This window comes from Solea solea, chromosome 3, assembly GCF_958295425.1.
Source record: "Solea solea chromosome 3, fSolSol10.1, whole genome shotgun sequence".
NCBI classification, from domain to species: domain Eukaryota; kingdom Metazoa; phylum Chordata; class Actinopteri; order Pleuronectiformes; family Soleidae; genus Solea; species Solea solea.
In genome coordinates this window covers 29,143,076-29,168,572 of record NC_081136.1, presented here as the reverse complement: position 1 = coordinate 29,168,572, position 25,497 = coordinate 29,143,076, and the positions used below count along the sequence as shown (strand labels likewise).

The 25,497-nt window shown below is 42.3% G+C and overlaps 1 protein-coding gene across 5 annotated transcripts in view; it reads left to right on the top strand.

Annotated features, from left to right (window-relative positions):
• Positions 1 to 25,497, top strand: part of cald1a (caldesmon 1a) — a 57,549-nt gene that overhangs the window by 26,576 nt on the left and 5,476 nt on the right. For 3 of the 5 annotated variants that reach the window (XR_009239899.1, XM_058624481.1, XM_058624482.1), the window contains exons 2-13: positions 892 to 977; positions 8,917 to 9,054; positions 10,933 to 11,356; positions 11,450 to 11,482; positions 11,590 to 11,700; positions 13,040 to 13,134; positions 15,949 to 16,216; positions 18,225 to 18,362; positions 22,556 to 22,599; positions 22,764 to 22,839; positions 23,129 to 23,269; positions 24,400 to 24,495. Coding sequence is in view for 4 of the 5 variants with exons in the window: in XM_058624481.1 (XP_058480464.1) it covers positions 901 to 977; positions 8,917 to 9,054; positions 10,933 to 11,356; positions 11,450 to 11,482; positions 11,590 to 11,700; positions 13,040 to 13,134; positions 15,949 to 16,216; positions 18,225 to 18,362; positions 22,556 to 22,599; positions 22,764 to 22,839; positions 23,129 to 23,269; positions 24,400 to 24,495 (1,641 nt within the window). In the remaining variant the exon portion in view is untranslated. The remainder of the gene's footprint in view (positions 1 to 891; positions 978 to 8,916; positions 9,055 to 10,932; positions 11,357 to 11,449; positions 11,483 to 11,589; positions 11,701 to 13,039; positions 13,135 to 15,948; positions 16,217 to 18,224; positions 18,363 to 22,555; positions 22,600 to 22,763; positions 22,840 to 23,128; positions 23,270 to 24,399; positions 24,496 to 25,497) is intronic. The other 2 variants (XM_058624483.1, XM_058624484.1) reach the window with 2 other exon arrangements.

Here is a 25,497-nt window from a genome sequence, read left to right as displayed (position 1 = left end):
CCTGGGTGGTCTCTGTCCTCACAGCACAGCCAGTCCCTAGCGTGGTATTTTTAGTGAGAGTAGTTGTAACTGATTGAGTTAACATCCTGTCTTGCCTTCTCCCTTCTCTCCCTATATATACCTCCACTCTTCTTTCTTTTATTTTCTGCCTCATTCCGCTGTTTTTCAACAAACTTTGTGGATATACATTCCAGACTGTCACAGGACTGTGTCACAGTCTACACACTTCTGGTCAGTACTGTGTGAACCAGCATCGTTTTACCTGCTGTAGTTCTGTGGGATTTGGTGCCACTGGAGGAACATTGATGATACCTGTTTGCTGTAATCATGGGGAATTCACAATTACTGAACTTTTTTTTCCAAAAAATCTGTTTTGAACGAATACTTCATGACACAATTTTTCTTCAAAGATTTTCACGTATCACTACCATGACGTCATATTTAATTATTACTCTTACTGTTAGTCATGTGAGGTTAAACACAGGACTAACGTTGCATTGTTCATCTGTGATGCTTCCTCTGCTGCCTCACTCGGGTGGAGCTGTTCAGTTAACAGCTGAGTCCGTAAATTTGTTTGTTACTTTGCCGTTTACGGTGTATAGAATCCGCTTCCACACATGCTCTAGTGTCTTGCTTGTCATCCATTTTCATAGCAAAACAATGGGCATTCAGAATTGTTTTTAACAATAAAACTATGGTAATTACACTATGTAAACACATGTTGTAAACACAGATACTTTCAAAATAAAAGATTTTCTTTCATGAAAATGTCCAGTGTCCAAAAACCTGAGGCTTTTGTGTGATCTGTGACGCAGCATTTCCTCCCGCGAATATCTTCCTTCCTGAAATTGAGTAAATTAATATGTCTGGTGTGATGATGTCATCCCACAGGGCACAATCATGGAGGAAATGGACTTTGAGCGGCGCCGGGAGCTGAGAAGGCAGAAGCGGGAGGAGATGCGCCTGGAGGCTGAAAGGTAAGTTACATTTGGTTGTCTTTCATTCGTGTCTGCAGACGTATACTTTTTTCATTCTCCTTCAAAGCAAAACATGTTTTTTTTTTAAAAAGTCAGCCCTACACATAGACTTAATTTGCTTTTTGGACTGGCTTAATTTGTGGTTGGAGCCAAAGAGGCCCTGCAGTCCAGAGGACGTGTAGTCGCTGTTAGTTATGATTTTGTTGCTAAGGTGGCGTGAAGCTGAGGGAGCAGCCTGTGTTATGTAATGAAGCTCTGGTTGTCAGTGTGCAGCACACCTCCTCTGATGTTCGTGCCAAGATGGAAAAAGAGGGAGCCAACTCTAACAGCTTACACCCTCCTCTAGGTCTTTAAAGACATCGCTCAGCAAATAATGTACTCTGGCTTGAAAAAAAGAAACCCGATAAGAAGGTTGATAAGCGATGCGATGACCTTTAAGTGGGAATGTTCAATCATGCCCTCCCTCTTTTCAATTTTCTCTCCCAGTTACTGTGGCCTTGTAAACTGTCTTTGATTCAGTGGAAGAAATTGATTAAACTAAAGTTCATTTCAGTAAATTGAATGGTACAGGCCAAGTGCAGTCATCAAAAATAGTTTAAAAACAGAAAGGGTGAGGTGGAGTCTATTTGGAGAACTTTGATACAAAGTGCTGAAGAGGCATTTTATGAGGCCTTTTTACTTAAGCCTCATCATCTGTGGTGCAGCCCTGGCAATTAAGAGGGAGGCTGATGTGGATGCTGATACCGGGCAAGGTCACCTGCCAGTCTGATGCAACTGTGAGTGGTGTTTTGTGAAAGCCAGTTCACTAATGAACAACAAGCCGTCATAGGTCTCACCACTGCTGAATATGGAGATTCTACGGTACAAGGTTTTAAAGCATTTATTGTCTACAACAGTGTAATCATATTCAGGGTTAATTCATCATTCATACGGACATTGAACATAAAGTCTAAGGCTTGCATGTGCTGTATTGACAGGTTTGTTTAGGAATCGTAGTCATTGACATTTTCAAGGTTATTTTTTATGAAAGAAATTGGTCTAATTGAAATACAGATAAATAGCATGATATAGAGCCTGGGCAAGTTCATTCTGAGTCTGAGTCATTCATCAATCATGACTCTTATAAATGGCTGTTTTTTAAAAGGATATTAGATCAAATGCAAGTTTTCTTTAAGGTCACAATGAGGTTGATGAGAACAGTGTTTGTAAGCCAACAAACCAAAACAATAAGCTCAAAGATGCTAAAACAATATTGACAGCTAAGGGCATCAACTCAAGGTGTTATTTAATGCTATCCGCTAAAAAAATGTAGAATAGTTGTGAATAATATCCTCTGAAAGTGTGCTAAACAAGTGAAATGACCAAACTACTTTGACACACACTTAGCTACCACTTTCAGTGCGACTAAACCTGAGGCCTTTGTGACCTGGGACAGTTTCCCAGAACCACTAAAAGGCCAGATCATGTACATTTTCTTTGTCTATAACAGTTATGCAACACCCAACTTGCAACTTGGCGTCTTTAAGTTTTACCCCTTTAAGCCTCATTTCCCCAGATACACTTTAAATAGGTGATTGAAGTGGAGGTTAGCGCTGTTGTTACATTTCATTGCATACAACCCTCATAAACCCCCGCTGCGAGAATTATTTATGCATTTGGGTGTTTATGTTACATGGAGGAGATGGAATTCAGCTGTAAATGCAGAGCCGGCAGAGAGAAGAGATGATGTCTGACTGACTTGAACAGAATTGACCCAATAGAGGAAGAGAGAGGGGTTTTAGGGATCGTCGACGTTTACTTTTTTCACTCAGCGGGAGTTTGTTCATGGTTGCTTATTTGGTCAGAGCAACAGTAATGTCAGCTGGCGGGCGACACGCCGCCCCTGTTATTGATAAAAGATTACATCACTACATTTCTGACAATATATTGAAACAATCAATATTTACATGCCCCTCTTGGTCGGACTAGTCAAAACCACATGTTGTCTCATTGGCCTGCTCCCATTCAACCATCACTGAGTCTGCTGTGAGAAGCTGGAAAGCGCATGCAGGGAGAGTGTGGGCCCATATAATAACTGCTGTAGGAATGCCAAATTCCTGGCTATTATAAGTGTTTACTGGCCAGATCTCCATGAGCTGTTTCCTACATGCTGTGGCTCTGAGATGTCTGCGTGAAAGCTGTGATTGTCTGTGTGATTGTCTGTCTCTCTGCGTGCGCGTGCGTGTGAGGTTGTTGTTTTTTTGGGAGTTGTTTTTGTCCCCCAGCCTGTGTGGCTATGCTCATGTCTGCGTCTGTTGCGCTCGCACACAGGAGTTAGGAGGAGCACATGCATGCAGTTAAGCATGCGGATGTTCATTTCACTCCGTGCCTGGATCAGCATCAGGTGATGAAGGGTTGACAAGCTCCATTCACTTTTCAACCGCGTGTGTGTGTGTGTGTGTGTGCGTGTACACTTATCTTAAATAGGATGTGTGGACCAATTGTCAAGCAAACCTATGTTTGTGAAGACATTTTGGCTGGTCCACACAACTTCAACAGGCTTCTTGAGGATTAAGTCCTGGTTTTAGGGTCATTTATTTAGTTGTGATGGTTAAGGTTATAATAAGGAATGCTTTAGTTCTACACAAAGAGTGCAAAACCAGTGTTCGTGTGAAAAGCAGCAGCCATGTTGTCACTGCTAGTCATAGCTGTAAGAAAATTGTTCCTGTGTTTCCATTCGTAAAAGACCTAAAAACACACAAAGAGAAACACACACACTGTCTTTGCTCTGCTGTGGTTTCTCACACTCACGTTCTCCAATTCCCCAAACCCTGCTACTCATCAGTGCTACAGGACAGATAAAGTGTTTCTCTTCACTTAAACACACACAGTCACTGACACAGTCTCCGATGCATTTTATCCGAAGAGAGCGCATGGATGAGAGATTTTCCCAGCCAATTCAGTGACCAACAGCTTTAAAAAAAAAAAAAAATAGATAAATAAATAAAAAACTGTGTGTTCTCCCCACTAAATCCAGCTGGACCATTTGTGCCATCCATTGTCCCAGACATGGCTGCAATAGAACAGAACACATCACACAAAGATGGATACCGTCATCACAACAAACACAGCGGCGTTTGAAAATTTCAACAGGCCTACAAATACCGAAATGAGTGACATCCAACACTCCAACAAATGAAAGAGCATATTTCTCCAAAATGTTGAACTATTCCTTTAATATTAAACCTCATTTATTAAGGCTTTTGTTAGCATTTCTTCTTGTCTTCTTTTTTCAATCTCTCCTTTCTGCCACTCCCTCCTCTTCCTCTAACATCCACTTTTATTTTGAACTTGTCACTGTTCCCTTCCTTCTCACTCCCCGTTTTTCCGCGTTTCACTTTCCTGAACGCCGTCATCCTCTCCCTGTCTTTTTTCTCTCCTCTTTTTTCCCTCGTCACTGTCTGCCTCTCTTGCCACCTCTCCTGTTCCGCTTCCTGTCCCCTCTCCACCATCCTCCTCTACCTCGTCTTTCTCTTCCGACCAGGAAGGGCAAAGGAAATAACACCCATCCTCTGTGAATGAGCCGTGCCAAGTCATTCCCACCCTGCATGAATGGATCGTTCCAAACTAGCCGTGCATTGTGTACCTTTTGGTTTTAACAGGAAGACACAGATTGACAGATATGGCCGAGCGTATGCCAACATCACACGTACAACATCGGCCTGAAAATAATTGAAGCAGTTGTCGGAGATTTTGAGACATGGTTATTTTAGTTTTGCTTGCTTTCTGTTGTTTTACTGCTCGTTTCAACTGTAAGTGAGAATAAATGCAGTCATGGGGAATTCAGTCACCGCTAACATTGTGTTTCCTTGGAGCCAGGCCTGGAGAGAGTCGGGTGGGGAGGAGAGACAGACGTGGTATGATGTGGGTCTTTGGGTCTGCAGTAGGAAGGGAAGTAGTCCAGAGAGACCAGCGTGGGAATGGGTCAGCATTTCTGACAGTACAAGCCCCCACCCTTTTTCCCTCCCCTCCATCCCTTCTTTCTCCCCTCTCCTTTCTTCTTCTCTCTTTCGGTCTTCCTCTTTTACTTTTTTTTTCTTTTATCCCTCCCTTCCCTCTCGTCCCTTCACGAGCAGAGGAGGAGAGATGAAGTCTTTTCTCATGGGCTTTTCCCAAATTGTTTTCACTGACATTTTTCAGATATTTCGCTGTAAAGAAAATATTTGCACATATTTTCTCCCTCATAGGCTCACTGATGTTAATTGTTTTGTGCACCTACGCAGCCTTTTTGCTCTGCGGACTCAGAATACCACTTAAATCATCTTCACTGTGCAAAAACCAGAGAGAACGAGGAAGTTACGGATGTGTAAAAAGAAAAAAAAAACTTTTCATTTCCTTTTCAGTTGTGTCAGCTGCCACATGTTAAACTAAGTGCGTAGGGGTCAGTATTCGCTGTCAGTCAACAGTGTGCAGCTTACTCTTCTCGGCTACCCGGGGAAAAGGGATCCGTTGTGTGCTATAGAGGCAGACATGCATCATTCCCACAGTGGATAACTGTGGCTGCACATCATTCTGTACAGGAAAAGGTGTTGTCTGCGATAAAATCTGCAGATTACTCCGTTTTCCATTAACGTACACTCCTTTTCCTTTCCCATCTTTCATTTCCCCCTTCTCCTTTTTATCCTCACTTTCCATTTCATGTGTGCTTCCCCAGCCCCCCCACCCCCCCACCACTCCCCATATTTCTGTGTCAGTATGCTGATAGAGTTTGGGGCCTAGGTAAGGAGAGGGATATTAAATCGGGGCTTTAGTTGTGTATGCGTCTGCAGCCAGGACTGTGATTGACAGGAATGCTAATTCAGCTTTTAGGAGTTTCTTCTTCCCTCCTACTGAGGAATCTTTAACCCTGAGATTGTCAGCGTCACCACAATCAAGGATTTTTTTCGTTCCATTTTTAGCTGTTGCCATTTTCTCTTTCTCATGACATTTGGTGCTGTTTCTGGGACAGCACAGTCCTTGGGGAGTTGAGGCAGTTGTTTCGCAACTTTCCTTTTTCTCTTTTTTTCCTCACCGAAATAACACATCACGCTGGAATTTTAAATAAGGGTTAATGTTGTTCCTACTGTAGGGAGGTCCCAATCAAAGCTGATAATAAACGTTTATATTACAGCAAGACTATGGATCGTACAAGAGAAAAAATACTACACATTGTACATTTAAAGGTCGAACAAGCAAGGTTTGCTACAGATTTAATTAGTTTATTATAGGTCTTAGATTCTTTGAAGCACTGTATCCACATATAAATATTCTTGACAGGGGTTTTGTGTTGTATTTAAACCTCCAGCCACTCGTTGGCAGCAAGATTTGGGCAATTTGACAGCCCTTCCTTCCACTTCTGTCACTAGACAAGGAAAGTTGTCTGTTTATTCATATCACATTGTTATTTTTACTATTAAGGGTTCTCTTAAAGTAGACTATTTGGGGGGGGGGATAATCACAATATATAGCCTTGCTTATAGTATCTCCATATAACGCAATACATCATATTGTCACCTCTGTATCAGGATATGTATCATATTGCAAGATACTTGCCAAAACACAGCCCGAGTTGTAGTCACATTCCTGACCTGTTGACAATAAAGATTTAAAGGTTGTTCTACATTTCACCATTATATAGCACGACTGTTACTTGTGGCTGGCGTTTAATGAAAGTCATATACAATATGTTGGCGCGAACACTGAAATGAGTATTAGATTTCATGGGTTTTCACTCGTCTAATATTCAGAATTATCTGCACTAAGCAAATACTGATGCACATGTGTAAAGAATCGCCCTACATCACTGATGTCACCATCCCATAGGTTCATCTTGGGCGTTAACAGATTAATCTGCTCTGTTATGACAACGTTCATCATCTGAGAGACAGAAACAGGAGGCAGAGGGGAATGGCATTAGGGGGAAAAAGAGGAAGAGGGAAACTGTTGTTCACAAGCTGTAAAAGCTCATATATTGTAAAGCCAAGCAGCTTTAGCTCGGTTCACCACACATGTTGCAATTAACATGCAAACGCACGCTTCGCTGGCTGACCTCAAAGCCTGTGCTGTGATGTGAGGTAGCTAAGCATGTGGTCAATGGTGGGTGTAAAGGTCAGCTGGGGCAACACTGATCAAGCATGGAGTTCATGGTTGTCAGGTGGCCAGAAACACTGCAGTTTAGAGAGTTAATTTAATATTTAAGAAAAACACATTTACATAGCATTATTTTAACATTTTACTGTTCTTTAGGGGGTGTTACCCAATTTCCCTCAGTCTTTCTACTTAGATTTCAAGCCGTTTCCAGAATATTCATGGACTGGCTCCAGATAAAGGCCTGAACATGTTGCTTTCAATCAGATGTAAGCACATAAATACACAGCAGCACATAAGCAGCTAGACTGTGAACAATGGAGTCATGTTGATGACATTACATGCAGCCGCACCCTCTACTTAATCCACTGCATTGACATTAAACTGAATGAAGGCTTTGGGTTTTGGTACTTTAAGGCAAAATGATACGTAGAGAAGGAATACAAAAAAAATGTGTTAGACATAACCAAGCACGACCTTAATTTGACCAATTATGCATTATTAAAATGATAATGCTAATAAACAGCACCACATTCAACACTAGCAAAGGGTCTGCTTTCTTTCTCATTACTTTTTAAAACAGGAACTGGGGAAGGTGATACTTGTGTTGTCATGGGTGTTTCAGCAAAACAGAGCTTGTTGAGAATTTTATTAAAACAAGAAGCAGTATTCAAGAAGCAATATAATTAAAACCAGGCTCCCTCGGGCTTTGTAGCATAAAACTCCGCCGAGTAGATTCTCTCATGTCTCATTATGGAATAGTTCAGTGTTTTGGAAAATACATAGTTTTTGTCTTTTGCTGTGAGGTAGATAAGAAGGTTGATACCCCCACTCATTTCTGTCCGTGACGAACATGGACCCAGCTCGTAGCAGGTCAGCATAGCTCAGCATGAAGACTGTTAACAAGGAAAACAGCTAGCCTGGCATAAATATGAATATTTAGTCCAGACTTGTAATAATGTGTTACTTAGTGAGCATTAGAGGGCCTGGTTGTCAGATTTCATTCATCCAGTTTGTGCTGAGCTCAAGTAAAATGCTGTAGCTCTTTGTAGCTTCAGATTTAATGAAAGACTGATGTCAAATTTTGTCACCAGACCTTTGCTAACGGAGCAAATAAGTGCTTTGCAAAATGATGAACCATCTCTCCGAATTGGAAAAGTGATATTTGTGCTGAAATGGGTGTCCCAGTAAAACGGAGTTCATGATAACTGTTTTATTAAAACAAGAAGTAGTATCTTTCAGCATGTCAGCACAAAATAGTCCTAAGTACTTTTGACACGAGAGATGTTATAACTTCAGTTTAGCTCAAGACAAACGTGAATATTAGATTTAATGTTGTATTAAATTTCTTATAAAAATATAAATTTTCAAGGTTAGTGGTTGTTTTGGATTGCAAAACCACACTTGCACACACACACACACACACACACTGCTGCGATACCTTCCCAGTTCTGATCTGTTTCAACACGAAGCAGAAGCAGCAGAAACTGTGGGCCAGAAACAGTTACTCCGGCTCTGTCTAATCCTCAGCCAAACCATGTCTCCAGACTGAGTTTTTATCAGCTTGTGAAAACTGCAGCCACGATAAGAAGAATTAGTTGTTGCACAGCTGACAGGTCAGCTTGATAGGAGAGGAGGAGAAAAAAAAACTCAGGACAAGTCCACCAGGTTTGGTCACTGTGATGATTAGAGTCCAATTAAAAGAATCGTTCTCTTTGAAGTTTCTAACTGGAGGAATAAATGGAGGCAAGGAACAGAAACAGATGAAAGGTTGCAGGCTGGGAAAGCGAAAATGTCTTCTGACTGCCTCTCTTTCTTCTTTTGTCTCCCTCAGGATGGCAAGAAATGACGATGACGAGGAAGAGGCGGCCCGCGAGAGGAGGCGCAGGGCGCGCCAGGAGAGGATGAGGACTAGGGAGAGCGATGAGCCCAGTGGACAGCCAGACAGTCTGGTCGTGACTAACAGCCACAGGTGACACACATGAAGCAACACAAGCTCCATCTGTGATAAATATGGAGTCGGCAGCCAACGGCTCAGCTCCCGTTCTTTGTATCACTTCCTGCCAAGTTAAAAAGGGCTGCACCTCATCAATAAATAATAAACACATGTCCCAACACTGTGTGACAAAATGAGGAAATAATACCAACAAAAAGTCACAGCCTCTGCTTCAGTGAGGAGTTCATGGTTCAGAGAAGGGTTATCTGAAGGCTTTGGGGGAGTGGAAACAGTCAGTGGAACATCTAGCTCTTTGTTCTTGCATAGCACGTGTGTAGTTTACCTCTCAAAAACTCTAGGTAACTTTTGACTGTGTTCTTGAATATATTATCCAAGCCATCCTGTTTGAAGTGGAAGCTTACTATGCAAATGAAGAATTAAATCCTTTTTGGTATGCATAGGCTACCGTAGTTCCCCGGCAATCTTAGGAAAGGGAGGGGTGAGAGGACTTTTTGCAAAGAATAGGTAATGTGTTTGTACACATTATGCTGTAATTGGTTATGCTTGTTTGTTATGCTACAGCAGACAGGGTGTTGTCTTCATACAGGGTATTGCAATGATAGCCCCAATAACACAGAGTTATGCTGACCACCTTTTTTTAATATCTTGAAATAATAATTAAGTCAAGAAGTTTCCAGTATGCCAACCAATATATGAGCTCATGCCCATTCATCAGAGACTGCCACGGGAACAAAGGGGCTAAATATCAATGCCCTATGAAATTTAAGGCCATGAGATCAATCATCTTGGCTACAGGGGAAGTGGTGGTGGGCTGCTCTGACATCTAGCAACACAGACGATGCTTTGTGGTCTTGAATGTTTCTCCTCTATGAGCTCAGAGATACATCCTGGGCCGGTCAAACAACAGGGGATTGTTCACGAGGATGCTGAGGCAGGTCCTAGTGCTGACGACCCATTGTTGATTGTGTGGACGTAAGGATAATGTTTGCCAGACTTTCAGTTCACAGTAGTTATGAGTTTGAGTCTTTCCCCGTTAGGCAGTCGGTCCAAATGAATGACAATGACAGCCCTTGGAATCCAGCGTTGAGCATTAGTTCATATTTCACAACATTTTCTTGTGGAACATTGTCATTTAAGCCAAATGTCTTTAGCCATTTTTTATAGCCACTCTATAAACTTTCTTGAGCTTTGCTTGAGCTTTCAGGGCTTTCTTCCCCCCTCCTGTGTGGAGTTTTAGTGGGGATGGCTCAATGTTACTTTTTTGTGTCCAATACCAATATCATAACCTTGCATATCGACTGATACTGATATCAGTCTGTTATAGTCTTTTTGTGAAATTACACTCATCTGATTTGCTTTTTTCTTCTTCATCTTTAATTTTTCACTATGCTTAACAAATCACTTACATGATATCTAGGTTTTTTGGATCATATTTCTTTTGTTACAGATATCCGATCAGTGATTTTGATGCTGGATTATATATTGACTATTTGTTTTAGTGCCCATTGTACGCTACTATGGATACATTTGAGGTTAAAGTATAGCATTAAGCTTGTTTTGTTTAGTTTTTACTCCACTGTGGCACAATCAAAAATTATAATAATATAATATTAGCATGTCAAAGATCTAGACCCATACAAGTTAATTTAGAACTTGTACAAGTTTTCTCTGCCTATTCCTGTTCTTGTCAAAGCGCCATGGATATGCTCATTAAGCAACATCCTCTCATATTTGCCTCTTAACACCTGTGAAACAGATAGAGTTCTCAGGTCTTGTTAATTTTCATTGTAACAGAAGAAAGGATAATAAGTTCACTTTCACAGCTGCTGTACTGATGCCAGCGCTGCCTCCTCATTACCATTCAGCGAAATGTTTGTCTCTCTCTTCTCCCAGCATGACAGAGACAGTGTCTGTGACTAGCACTCACGGAGGCGGTGGAGACGACGAGGACCAAGCCCTCCTGGACCGCATGGCCAAACGCGAGGAGAGACGGCAGAGGCGCATGCAAGAGGCGCTGGAGAGACAGAAGCAGCTGGACCCGACTGTGACAGAGGACAACAGCAGTGTCAGCATGGAGAAAAACAACCAGGAGGAGGAGAGGCCATCCTGGCGCAAGGGGCGCTTCCGGGATAATGAAGACGAAGAAGAAGAAGAGAAGACATCCACATACAGCTCTAGGAGGGAGGAGATGCAGCGAGAGGAGCAGAGAGAGGAAGAGGTGGCTGCTCCTGAGGCTGAAGAGGAAGTGGAGGAGTGTGAAGATGAGGTGCAGGAAGTGGTAGAGGACAAACTTAGAAGGTCTTACATGAGGGAACAGGTGAGTCATCTCTTCATTCTTGTTCATTTACTACAGCAGTTTGTTGTGTTGTTGTCGCTGACAGAGTGGGAAATATGATGTTTATTTGTGTAGGTGTCCGCAGAAGAACCCACAACCCATAACAAGGTATGGTCATGAATGTGTTGGCTTTGCAGTTGCACATTGTTGAAGTGATCACTGGACTTTTTTTTGTTTTGCAAAAAAAACAAAACTGCCATGAAACTTTTTCATAGGAGCTTGTTGAAGAAAAAATGCCGTCTGTAGTCAGTGAGTGTTCAAATCAGACCACGCCAGCAAAGTCTGAGGCTGAGGAGGATGCAGTAGGATCAGGCATGGCTGAAGAGGTACCTGAGGATGATAATGTAGACTCAAATTCATCAGAGAACAGGTCTTTCACACTCATACATGACAATGAAGAGGACAATGAGGTGCCTGAGATACCGCAGTCGCAGGATAATGAGGTATCGAACATGTGGTAAGAATTTCAGTAGCGGTGTCCTGCACAGCACGGAAAATCTCTCTGGGTAACTTCACTGTCTTAACACATCTTTTAGGGATGTAATAGGTAAATAATACTTATGCTTTTGAGGCCTCACCGCAAAATGTTCCTTAATAAGGCTATCTTGTTGACATAGTGATTTATTCCAGAGCCAGACACTGAAATTACCCAGGCACCTTGTGTCGTCACAGTGTGGTCTGCACCATTTGAAAACTCATGGTCACCGAGCCAAACTTTTATGAGGTGTGGTTGCAGCCATGTGGTCAGATGTTTAATAAGGTTAATGCTATGCTCCACAGAGTGGTCACAGTGTTTCTTTTCCTCTTTCTGCATGTTTCTTCCACAGCAATCTTCACATTACACCAACTCCACTCTGAAAGCTGATTAAGGCAGAGGAACATAATTTTACTTGATCGGTATCTTTACTGCGAGGGGGCAGTGCGATGGTATAAGAGATATTTATACACTTTCGATATTTATTGACAGTCGTTAGTGACGTTATTGTTCTTTTGGAATTGCAAGGCATTGTAGTTAATATAGTCGTTGGCTTGGTTTTTACATCACTTCACATTTAATCACATTAAGTCAAGTCAATACAGGCATCTTGACCCTGTGTTGGACATGTGAGGTGAATTTCCACTTTCATGAATAAAATAAAAAACGTCGTGGACTAAAATGTGTTATTTTGCTCGGTCCCTCAAATTGTCTTTTGGCCCGAGCTCTTCAGATTGATATTACATTTAATAGTGTTAACATCAGTGCTCAGAGACCCTTTCTCTGTTAAGATAAAGACTACTATAGTCTATATTTGTGTGGGCTTTTGAGCTAAAGTACCCGCTAAAGTCTACAATACCGATATACTCTTGATAAGAAACCATGCACTGGAAAGTTCTACTAAAATCAGTGTGTAAAATGATGTTTCTCAGGGTGGTGCGATGAGAAAATGTGCAGCTGGAGACACTCCCAGGTTGATCACAAGTTAGAATAATCCCCTGTCAGCAGTAATTCTGGAGTGGACACCGTTTGATGTGATGTTCTGTGTTATTTTGTGTTTTTCGGGGTGTGCTCTTCTCTTTCTCTCGTCGTCATCCTGTGATGTCACGCGGTAGACCCCGCCCCCTCTCAGCCTAGCCACCGGTGGCGTCTTTTGATTGTTTACCGTCCTGGTGGTGACCTGTGTGCAGGTGGACGAGGACAGGGAGGAGCAGAGGAAGCAGAACGGAGGGCTGCATGATGAAGAGGCTCCCAAACAACACAGGAAACCTGAGAGGACTCTCAGGTAAACAGACACAACAACACCAGCAACGTCACTGCCTGGTTCTCACAGTCAGATCTTATTCATTATTCTACAAACGTTCCTATAATCCTATGTGACGGTGTGCTACCAATGAAATCACAATAATAACCTGAATGCTATTATTGTTTGTCGTATTATAAAATATGTAGAACTCTTTCATTTATGTAGCACTTTTTAATACATGAATTGCAGCTTTAATAAACACATAATAAAACGCGTTAGAAAGGATGAAGTGCATCAGTAGATAAATAAGAATAGTGCTTTTTAAAAGCATGCAGGGGGAAAATATTAATATACATGGGTCTTAGAACTAAATTCAAAATATGTCGTATTTGCAGACATTAAAGGGGACATATTACGCAAAATCAACTTTTTAACCATTTTAATACTTATATTTGGGACTCTGGAGGCCCTACCAGTCACCAAAGTGTGGAAAAAGAATACTCCGTCATGTTTTCGTGGTTCCCCTTAGTGTAAGTATAGGCGATAAAACACTCGATGTTGAATTCCCTGCGCTTATGACGTCATAATGCGCATTTCACCGCGAATGTTACCGCCCCACCAGTAAGTTTACTGCGAGAGCTCCACCTTAGCTCCACCTTGTCCCTGCGAGAGTGCAGGCGAGGGAGGAAGAGCGGTATTATGTCAACGCGGAGGGACAAGTGTGCTGTTGGTGGCTGCATAGTGGAGCACAGTGTTTTACACAAACTTCCACAGAGGATTTTATATATGAAGCTAATGTGCCGGATAAAGTCAGCAAACGTGTGTTCGTGTGTTCGCACTAGACTGCGGCCAGCGGTCGCCGTATTTAGTCAGGGGACGTATTTCACCGACGTACAAACACACACACGTTGTTAAGAAAAGGTCACATAGATCTCATAACTGACCATTCTGACACGTCCTAATTAAAAATATTTGTTCAGTACGTCCTCCATGACCGGAGCACAGACTCAGTCTGATACAATCACATATACAGCGGCCGCTCGCCACTGGCGATCAGCGGTGCTGCACTCTCTGTGCAGAGGTGCTGCACTCTCTGTGAAAATCAGCTGATCGCCACCGCTGATCGCCAGCGGCGAGCCGCCTAAACGGCCGCTGTATGCGACTGATCGCCAGCTCCGGTGCAGACCGGTGACTATGCTCCGGAGACCTCGCCACCGCGGCACCGCTGATCGCCACCGCGGCACCGCTGATCGCCACCGCGGCACCGCTGATCGCCAGCGGCGAGCCGCCTAAACGGCCACTGTATGCGGCCGTTTAGGCAGCTCGCCGCTCGCCGCTGGCGATCAGCGGTGCCGCGGTGACGAGGTCTCCGGAGCATAGTCACCGGTCTGATACAGTAACATACAGCGCCAGCTTATGCAGCTCGCCGCGCGCCGCTGGCGATCAGTGGTGCTGTCCCTAAGTGTTTTTAACTGATTAACAGTTCGGCACTGTTCGGCTCGATCCTTATGTAGGACGTCTCTTCCTGTGACGGCACTCTGGCTGTTTTCTGCGCACGCTGCCATGTTGATATTGTCGGAGAACTAGTGGAGGGAGGGGGAGACGAATAGAGCTGTAAAGCGCTGTAACGAGGACAAATCAGAAACCCCCTGGAAGAAGTGGGTGTGTGTTTGCCTGTGTCTCATTTGCATGTAAAGGGACCATGCACGAAAACCGAGCGTTCTGAAAGGGGCGGGCTTAGCAGGGTTATTGAACTGCTATGATGCTTCATCCTTATGGTATTTTGACCAAGGCATGTCACTGACATGTTCATTAGGACACCAGGGAACTATTTTAATGGGGGAAATAGGGTATAATATGTCCACTTTAAAACTAGTAATATATAGTATTAAAGTAGTAATATAAAGTGTTTTCAAAAGTGATTTTTATTTTTGCTTCATGAGAGATTGAAAGGTTCAAATTCTAAAAAGATTGCTGCCAATTATTTTGCGATCTCTCTATTTATCGTTTTTGATTTCCATACCGTTCAATATTTCTGGCGTTTTTCGAAAAAAGCCACAGACGACTCACAGAAATCAAACTTCTGCAGTATTTCTTCATAAAAATTGGTTGATTTCAAGCAGTAAGCTAATATACTACTGCCTCTACACTTGACCAGTTGAGGAAAAATACCACAGTAACTTAATATTCTTGCCACAAAAGGTCGGCTGAAAAGATCAAGTTCTCTAACAAAGATTACAGTTTCTTTCCAAAATAAGATACTTCAGATTGAACAGCGGCACCTGCGAGCGTCTTGAAGATTATCAGTGTCTCGTGAAATGAAAACAAAATGAAGTATATTTTAAAGCACATGTTTTATCATGTTATTTTTAATATTGTGGGAGAAGTCTTTGTATATTTGGTCCACAGTGTTTGCATATGCTGGACTGGTGCAGTTTAAACAGACAGGGATTTATTGATACTGGAGTTTTGACATTTTTGTTGTGGAGGTATTCCCTAAGGCGTCATGCAGAATAACAAAAAAAAAAAGCATATCTGAATAAAATTTACACACAATTCGGTACACACATACAGTAAATCCGCAGCTTCAAACACAGACAGAAACTTAAGCTGTGACCTTATCTTTTGCAGGGGTGATTGTTGGTGTTTGTGTAGGTGCACATGCGCTGTCTAGTTGCATGTTTGCTTATCCATGAAAGAGATAAATCCTCAAGTGTATGTTTAAATATTCAGTGTGTGTATCAAATGTCTGGTGTTGACCTGTACGTCAACTAGCTGTGTGTGTGAGCAGCTTTTGTGTCTGTCCTGATCCGCTTTTGTGCTCTGACCTGTGGGTATACGCGTCCTGCTCAGTCGGGGAAGTGTGCACTCCCCCGAGGTGTCTGCGGCGGACGACCAGGACGACGACGCCCGCCTGGAAGCAGAGCGCAAGCTGGAGGAGCTGAAGCGCCGCCGCGACGATGCCGAGAGTGAGGAGTTTGAGAGGATGAGACTGAAGCAGCACGAGGCCGAGGCTGAGCTGGAGGAGCTGAAGAAGAAGAGGGAGGAAAGGAGGAAGGTACTGGAGGAGGAGGAGAGGCAGAAGAAGCTGGAGGAGGATGAGAGGAAAGCCAAAGAGGAGGTAGGGGAGAGAGATACAATTTCTAAATAACATTTGATCAGTACCACTTGTTAGAGTTGAAGTGAAATTTCTCAATTCTCACTGTAGGGATAAAAGGATAACGCAGCAACTGCGGTGCACATTTTCTCCATTTTGCAACAGCTTAAGGATATTTCAGAAGAAAGAGCATCTAAACCTCTGGGTGTGCGTTTCCCAAGGCAGCGGTTAAATCACATTTATGAGCCGCGTTGCTCTGAGACATGATGTCAACTTCTGTTTGTACACAACTGAGTGAAACGCAGCATGCACAGCCTGCTAACCCGCCACAGGGCTGTCAAATCTCGCTGCAACGGAAAGTCGCCTTCACAACATCACGTGTGAAATAATGCACAGCAGTGATGCTCAAAGACGGGAGATTTTTTGGGGATTTTCCCAACCTTTTACTTTTTTTTTTTTGTCTCTAAGTGTTGTATAATAATTCCGTATCAATTGAACTTGTTATTAATTTACCAAAAATATCTTGGAAATGCTTTATCATCAACGATGGTAATGAACATTCATGATGAAAGCAGCATCACAGGAGGAATAATAAATAATACTTTACATTGTTTGTTTGTTTTTTTGGCCAAACAGAGCTTTGACCAAAATGAAACACAAAACACCTGCGATGTAATCGATCTTAACCAATGAGGAAAAATGATTTTCGTAATTTGTTGTGTCTTTTCTTTCTTCCCTTTTTTACGTTACCGGTTTCACGATCATGTCGTTCTTACACCTGTGTGATCTGCAGATTATGCATCACACTCAAAACCGAGGACACACAGGCCCGGTACACACACACTGCATCACAGTGACAAGCAATTAGCACATATGTTCTGCACCAGCATGAGAAGAAAAACTACTTTCCTTAATCAGCAGGTGGGGGTAGTCTGGATCCATCATTAAATTGTTGAAAAACAGAAGAATTATTCAGCGGTGGGTGGCGCACATTCAGCTTATTTATCTTGTTCGGTCATCCCTCACATGGATGAATGGTTTAGTCCCTTCATGATGTAGTTATAGTCGTATTCAAATGTCTAAATTAAATGAGGAACTTGGGCTATGGACTGAAACAGGTCATTGTGCCCTGGGTTTAAAACCTTAGAGATGTTATCTATTCATACTTCACTAATTCACTCATGTCAGTTCCTCTTTCTCTCTCATCCGTATGTGTCTTAAACATCAGAACCTCCCCACTGTGTCTTCACATATGTACTAAATTGCACAATGTCGTTCACTCTCCCGTTTAAGCCTTTCACCCAGCAGCATTCCTACCGTGAGCCTTGACGGGTCCTTCTTTGTTGATCTTGGCTCTGAACGTGGCGGCCCGTCTCTCGCTATCTGCCCCTGTTCTTCTCCTCTTGTGTGATGTTAATGAGGCCTTTTGGTTTCTAATTAAAAGATGGCCCAGAGATACAGAGAGACTAATTAACCAAGACAAGGCTGTTGGAAAGGGCTGATACACTGCCAACCACCAGCTCTCCTCTTAATACAGTACAAATGGCTCATACATTAAAAAAAAAAAAGCTTTACAAAACCCTTATTTTCCTGATGCAGGCAATTGCTGTAAATAAGAATTAGTTCAGAGTAATTGAATTTGCGCCTGACCTGCTCCATTGGATAAAATAAGTAAATCATTTATAGAGTGGCACATATCTGTGTTGGCTGCATGTTAGTACAGTAACTGACACTGATGTGATAAAAACCATGGTATTATTAGTACAGGTCAATTTGTTATTCACTGTTGGAGGAAAAAAGCCTGAAAGACTGCTTTAGGTTTTCCAGCAACAGCAGAGGTCTGTTTTGACTAAATAGATTAGAGGTTAAAATCCAACATGGCAGAACCAGCAAAGAGCAGAGAACCACTTACATACCCGGCGCTCCGATGAAACTACACCAAACATCCAGGAAAAACGCTGCTCTCTCACTGTTTCTATATAATGTTGGGCTCATTAACTTGCTCAACCCTATGCATGTCCTTGTTTCTCAGGAGGAGAAGAGGAAGATGAAGGAGGAGATTGAAAGGAGGAGAGCAGAGGCTGCCGAGAAGAGACAGAAGGTGGAGGACACTATGGATGGAGATGAGAAACCCTTCAAGTGTGTCAGCCCCCGCGGCTCCTCTCTTAAGGTCAGTCCATTGTTTTTAACCCCCTCACCTCCACCAGCAACTGTCAGTCCAGTTTTATTTTGCCATTTATCCGTTTGCTCGGTCCCTCACCAGCCTCACTGGTTACTATACCTGTCATGGTTTACCACTGGGCTGGAAATAAAAATGGACGTAGGCTTCCAGTTTGGAACGTGACGCACAGTAAAGCAGGACAGAAGTAGCAGACTCCTGCTGAATAACAAATACAGGAAAATGAGCTTCTGCTTCTCACTTGATTTAGTTAACAGTCTCAATCACTACAGCTGGTTCAAACGGAGCCTGGTTGCCAGGTGATGTCGGTGAATTTCCAAGTCAATTGGTCCAAGTCAAATGATGATTTTTTTTTTGTTGTATATTTTATCAAAATAGCTGGAGATGGAAGCAGATTTTAGCTGTTTTATTTCTTTTGGTAGTAACCCAGTGACTTAGAAACGGTCTACCAGTGTCTTTATTACTGTAGCCCCATGGTGTTCTGGTTACAGCTGCTAAGCCCCGCTTGACAAATCACACACACTTAAACTAGGTAGTGTATACCATAAAAAAAGATGAGTTGCGTTTCCTCGCGTTTTCTTTTTTATGCTTTACACGGTCCAACAGTTACACGCACGACGCGGCACACGATGGAATCAAGTTGTTTTCGGCACACACACACACAAAAAAAATAATTAGCTCATTATGTCATTGCTTTTAATCTAACTGTTTACAAATATAAAACTATCTAACAGCACACATCACACAACCCATAATTACCTTATTAAAATAGTACAAAATATAATTACAGGCGCACAGACAAAATTGTTGTTGCAGTCCTGAAACCTTGGATGATGCCAGTGACGGCCTGTTTTTATGCCACTTGGTGGTGAGTCTATCACTTTTTAACATAATGGCTGTAATAATAGAAGCATAGGCCTATCATTTTATGTAGGTTCACTCTCAACAGGCGTTATATCCAACAAGGTAAAGGTTAAATGAGGCCAAAACAAGAAGATGATGGTAGCATTTTCTTTGTAAACACAAATACCGATATTTTGCAGATCCCTCTCATCTGACCGTGCAGCAAAGCTCAAGCTAAACATTCAAAAAATGTTTGGAGAGAGATTTAATGCCAGATTACTCATATCCAACCCCCGTCACCTCATCTCGCTCTTTGAATAAAGTGATTTCTGACTGAGATAGACGCTTTGGTAAAATGGAAAGAACCTCAGTGCACCGAGATGAAAATGTTTACAAGTCAGCCGTCAAAGGCAAAATATTGAAATTTAGCCGTCTTTGTTAACCAGGTTGTCACAGTGCATATGACCCTCCCCCGATGTGTCATGGTAAAAATGTGGAGCGATGTTTCCTCTGCTAACTCCAACATACTAAAAAGTGAGGGACATTTTAAGCCAGTGGAGAAAATCTAATTCATTCATTCATTCATTCAGTTAGCAGTGAAATGTCAGCCTTGACACCGGTGATTGAGCCAGAATCAAGTATTTTTGTTTGTTTGTTTGTCAGTTTTTTTAATGTTGTTCATCTGTAATTGCCTCCCAGACACAGCTTTACTTCGTCATCATGTTCACTGTAGGTACAGTGTGTGTGTGTGTGTGTGTGTGTGTCAACTAGGGATGGGTATCCTGATATCATTTATGGCCAGGGAGGGACACATTGGTCACATGTCACATTTTATGTTATTTGACACCAGAGGCATTTTTTTATTATTTTTTTCACTCCTTTGTGGCTTGGATTTGGTGACATTTCCATTTAAAAATGATAATTGTGACAATGCAAATTTTAGTTTTTATAAAACAGTGCATTTGTATGTTTAAAAAAAAGGTCTGAAGTGACCATTGGCCCACGAAAATCTTCACATTATCAAATCTGGCCCACATTAAAAAAAAAGTTTGGACACTCCTGGCTTAAGTAAACAATACAGTGCTACATCACACTTAATCCCTGTGATATAGGAAACTTTGCCTACAATTATGGGATGGCTGCGCTACAATTTTCTGATTCAGTCCTAAAGCAAAGTTGGAATTAACACAACATGAATATTAATAGCAGTATAGTTGTGTTGGTTCTCGATACCCATCCCTAGTGTTGATGCGTCCTGTCGCACAATACTGTGTGTGAATTGTGTCTTTGCAGTGTCGTACCTTTTTGTTTTATTGTGTTTGTACACAGTTGTACTGTCTGTGTTTATGTCTTTCAACTTTGTGTGTGTGTGTTTGAGAGAGTGAGAGAGAATTATTTTATTCATGTCGTATTTTGTATTTGAAAACAGGTGAAATGACACAACCCTGTACATATAAAAGTGCATCAATTTGAAAGAGATAAAAAAAAGAACTAACATAAAAAAACATTGTAAAACTACAAACATAAAAACAGCAGCCACTAAGATTAATAAAAAAAACAAAAAACATTGGTTTTCCTAAAAAGAAATGTCACTTCTGTGAAGTGGTTCATCACTTATGCTGCTCTTGTCATGACATTTGCGTCACAAATGTGCGCAATTCAGTCCAAAATGAGAATCGTAGACCTACAATTATCTTATGTATTGTAGATACTTATGTATCTACAATACATAAGTCATTTAATTTTGACAGGTCAGAGTATGAAAAGCGCAGGTGTAAATAATGAAATGAATGTTAAGTTTAAGTTCCATTTACCTGCCTCACTTTCTTGACACATGAAACACCTGTGTCATGACTGCTGCTTTACCTTGAACGCATCCTCTCACTTTTACATAAATACTCAAACTAAATGTTTGTCAGCTCATCTCTGACTGGCCCTCGTTTGCAGTTTGGTGCTAACTATTTATTGTACAGTACAGTTGGCCACTGTTGCTTCTGGGAGCTAATGAGAACAATGAGGCTGAACCAGAACATTAACGTCACAGTCTGTAAAACTAAAACCACAAGCTTAAATAAAACAGAGGAATTTGGTGTTACGGGGTGGGTTTTCATCACCGTGATTAAGACATTTCAAATTCCACACATTAATTTGACCCACGGTTCCCATAAAGCTGCTGCGAGTATTCTCACGGCGCACAATATAGTCACATAAAATAAAACAAATGCTCAAAAAGGGATTCATATCTCGTGAACTTTATATGTTGCTGGGGTCATATAAACAGTCCCAGACAGAGCTGCCTTTCCTGCTCCGTAAAAGCGATGAGTGAATTTGACACCCTTTCACTTTTTCAGAACCATAACGCATAATACCGAGGACAAACTTTGTTTTCTTCATTTTATTTTCTCTGTGTTTGTCGCCAGCTGCCCTATCATGGCATATTACATTTCTAAAAACAAGGAGAATTATGTAACGCTATCAGCAATCGGGGGGGGGGGGGCACACAGTCCCAGGAACTGGCCTTCGTGTTATCAGCAGTAAACCGGCACTATAAATGAAGTACAATGTTCCCGGGTAGAGGACGGTGAGACAGGATGAAGGACAGGCTGCAGGGACGCAGAAACGTGATTACGGTTAACAGGATTACTGCAAATGTGATCGGACGGCTACGGCTCTTAAAAATGCATCACAGAATGGGGAATTTCCTGCCTGGGAGTATTTTGGGAACTCCCACATTCAGTAGCAGCCGAGCACAAGGTCCTTTTTTTTTCCACAGAGGCGGGGGGGGGGAGACAAACTGCGTCTGCTATGTCCTCTTTTGTCTGTTTAAATGTTTTTGTGGGCGTCCAAGGAGTGCATGCGTTGCCCCCTTTTTTTTTTTGCCTTCATACATCATAAACAATCCTGTGACGTTCCCACAGTCCAAAGGCAGACAAACATCTTGCTTTCCCTCAGTCTCTGGTCAGGAAAATGAATCTTACTTAGGGTACAGAAAAAAGTCAAATATCTATACATAGAGCCTTTTGTAGTTACAAAAAAAGTACATTTAGTGTAAGTTAAGACTCTTCAGAGGACCCATCGTTATTAAGAACAGAATTACACGAGTGTGTCGGCATTTGAGACCTTTTTGAGATCTTAGGACGCGAATGATTACAGTGAAGCTTCTCGTACAAACAATAAAGCAACGGTGGAAGCGTGGAAATCAAAAGGAAGCTTTGGTTTAACATCTGTTTTGAGGCTACTGAAGAGTGAAAGGATAATATTGCATTGCAGTGATGTATGCATGAGGGGAACATCACTGCCATATTTATAACCCAAAGGCTTTTTTTAATGCTTCTCCACAGATTGGAGAGAGAGCAGAGTTCCTGAACAAGTCGGCGCAGAAAAGGTAAAAACGCAACTTTAGATCATGTCTTCGTGAAGTTCTTTTTTTTTTTTTTAATTGAGAGTGTGCGCCTTGCAGCAATAACCCAGAAATGTCAGGGATTTAAAGCCCAAATGGTATATATTATTTAAAGTGCTGCATGTTAACTGTGTGCTTTTGCCCAGCAGCGCAGCGAAGGCGCCTTTCTCTCCTGTGGTGTCCAAGATAGACAACAGGCTGGAGCAGTACACCTCCGCTGCTCAGGTTTGCATTGATTCAATTCTAAAAATGTGAAACTCGTGCCATGTCAAACATTTAGCCGAGTCCATGTGGGATTACACAAAACCGCCGTGTGTCAAACACAACCAATGTAAAAGAAAAAAAAAAAGACATCTTCCAGGAATACATGCGCAGCACCAGTAAGAAGAAAAACACTCATACAGCTTCTCCTGATCTTCTGTGTAATTTATAAACCATACCGATGTAGAACATTCAAAATGAATTATCAACCCAGACAAGCGTTAAGTTTAAAGCCACTGCTTTGTGTCTACAGAGAGAGAACAAGGAGTCTCGATCCCCTCGCTCTGGAGCGGTGGATCTGCCCATGGCCACCGACAGCATACGGAACATCAAGAGCATGTGGGAGAAAGGCAACGTGTTCGGCTCGCCTGGAGGTGGCGGGAACACATTCAAGGTAAATGTGGCGGATGGGAGAAAGCGGATGGAACCTCGACCACATTCAGATCTGGTATTAAAATCCGCCCCGCGAGTTCACATGCTGATGATCACTAAGTACAGGTCTGAGCGTTCCTGAATGTTTCCTCAGCTTCGGTCACAGAAACCACATAGAGAGAGGGGTGGTCTAAGGACGCGTGTGGTCACAGTCCTGAGCGTGCAGGAACACAGTCTGTCCACAGGATGGAGTAGAGACCACTTCCTAATCAGTGTTCATACATTTCATTTTCAGCCACTGCCGTCATATTAACACTGACTGCCACGTGGTTTCTATTTTCTAATGGTTTACAGTTATTTCATGACACAGCATCATGAGTAGAGCTTGGAGTAAATTCTGATTATGTAATCTGTTCTGTGTCGCTTCATTATGTTGACCTAGATCTGAGATTTCTGAGATATGTGGCTGAGAACCGTCATATATTGTCATTTTCAACCAACACTGCAGAAGTGCCGCAAAATCCAACGACAGTGGAGGAGACTGCCGTCTTCCCGAGCTTAATCTCTCTCACAAATTTGCGACAATAGCCTCCATTTCTCATGAAAGTTACATTTTATCGTGAGTTTATCCTGCTTGAATACAAAGTGGTCTCAGAAATATGAGACATATAAAAAGGTATTTGTGTGCGTGAATGTGAACTGTCGTAATTCATCAGATTTCAGGAGGATTTGATGAAATGTGGCTGGTATTCTGACGCCTCAGCCCCCTCCCAACATGTTCATCATCAGACACATCTGTACAGTCCGACTCAGTAAAAGCATTGTATTGTTCTCGCAAAACAGTCAGCCAGTGTGTATTTGAATTAAGGGCGGGGACTCCAGACCCGATCATTGGAGACACGTCCAAGAAACATTCAAAATGCCAGGTGTGAACAGTCCTGCTTAAGGTTGTCCGCCCTGTGATCGGATCACTGTGGACAGATGTTAATACCAGGTCTGAACGGGGGCCTTTGTGTGTGTGTGTGCGTGTGCGTGTCCGTGCAACCGAAGCACAGAGACAGAGAGGAAAGAGCCCAATTCACAAGCACTTCCTGCTCTGCCCTGTTGCCGATGATGACGAGGCTTAGCTGACTTCTGACCCTGTCCAAACAGGAAGCAGCTGTGATGAAGACGGGCGTGGCAGGCCGCATCAATGACTGGCTGAATAAAACCCCGGAGAGCGGCAAAACGCCAGGCGGAAGGCCAGCGGTAGGTTGTCGCCGTAGCAACCCCCGTGACCACAGTTGACATGTATCGGACGTGTACTTCACAGCTCGAGGCCTGATATGGGAAAAACGACAACAGCCATAAAATAGCAGAAGCAGTTGTGATGATTGATCTCCATTATTGTTATTCACGTTTATTCATCATTGTATTAGTCATTGTAAGTATTTAATAACATTTAGATCATAATGTGACGAGCGTTGATGTATTGTTCAGTCGCCGTCAGTCACATTCGATCCAACCACACCCACAACAAATCCTACTAATAATACTTCAAATAAATCGTGGATTTTAAATGCAATGCAGACAAATAGAAAACAGTGGCTTCAACGGATTTGACCTCATATTTGACACATGGATATATTTACTGTCTTCAAAAGCTTTTAAATTCTCACCAAAAAAGTAAGAACGTGGAGAAAGTTGCTTTCGTTCAAAGAAATACACAAAGTTAGTCAGTAGTTACTTCTATAGTACATGTTTCATCATTTCTTTCAAATGATGCAGTAGAAACATGTCAAGATTGTCCATCATGGATGTCTGTGAGATGTTATCTGTCTGGCACCACCTGGTGGCTAGTCGTCAAAACAACTTTTTTTTTTACTCCACCCTAAGGTCTGTCGTATGAACACTTACTCACTTAATCGTTTTTATCTAAAGCGTTGCATCACTCTAAACCAGAGCACGAGTAAATCAATTTCACACAAATATTTATGTCCGGTCTCTCCGTGCTGCAGATTGTGCTTGTGCTAAAATTGTGCTTGTGCTAATAAAACAAATATATACGAGGGGGCGAGAGAGAAAGTGAGTGATCAACAGGTGAGCGTGTGTGAGTCAACCTTTGTTCTCGTTCCCCAAAGGCCCTCCGTGCTCCCATGTCGCCACTTCCCTCTGTAATGTCAGCCACTCTGCCAATGTCACAGCATGACGACTATTTTTAAAGTGACCTACAAACACCCGGCACGTCACATAATGTAATGCTTTGTGTTT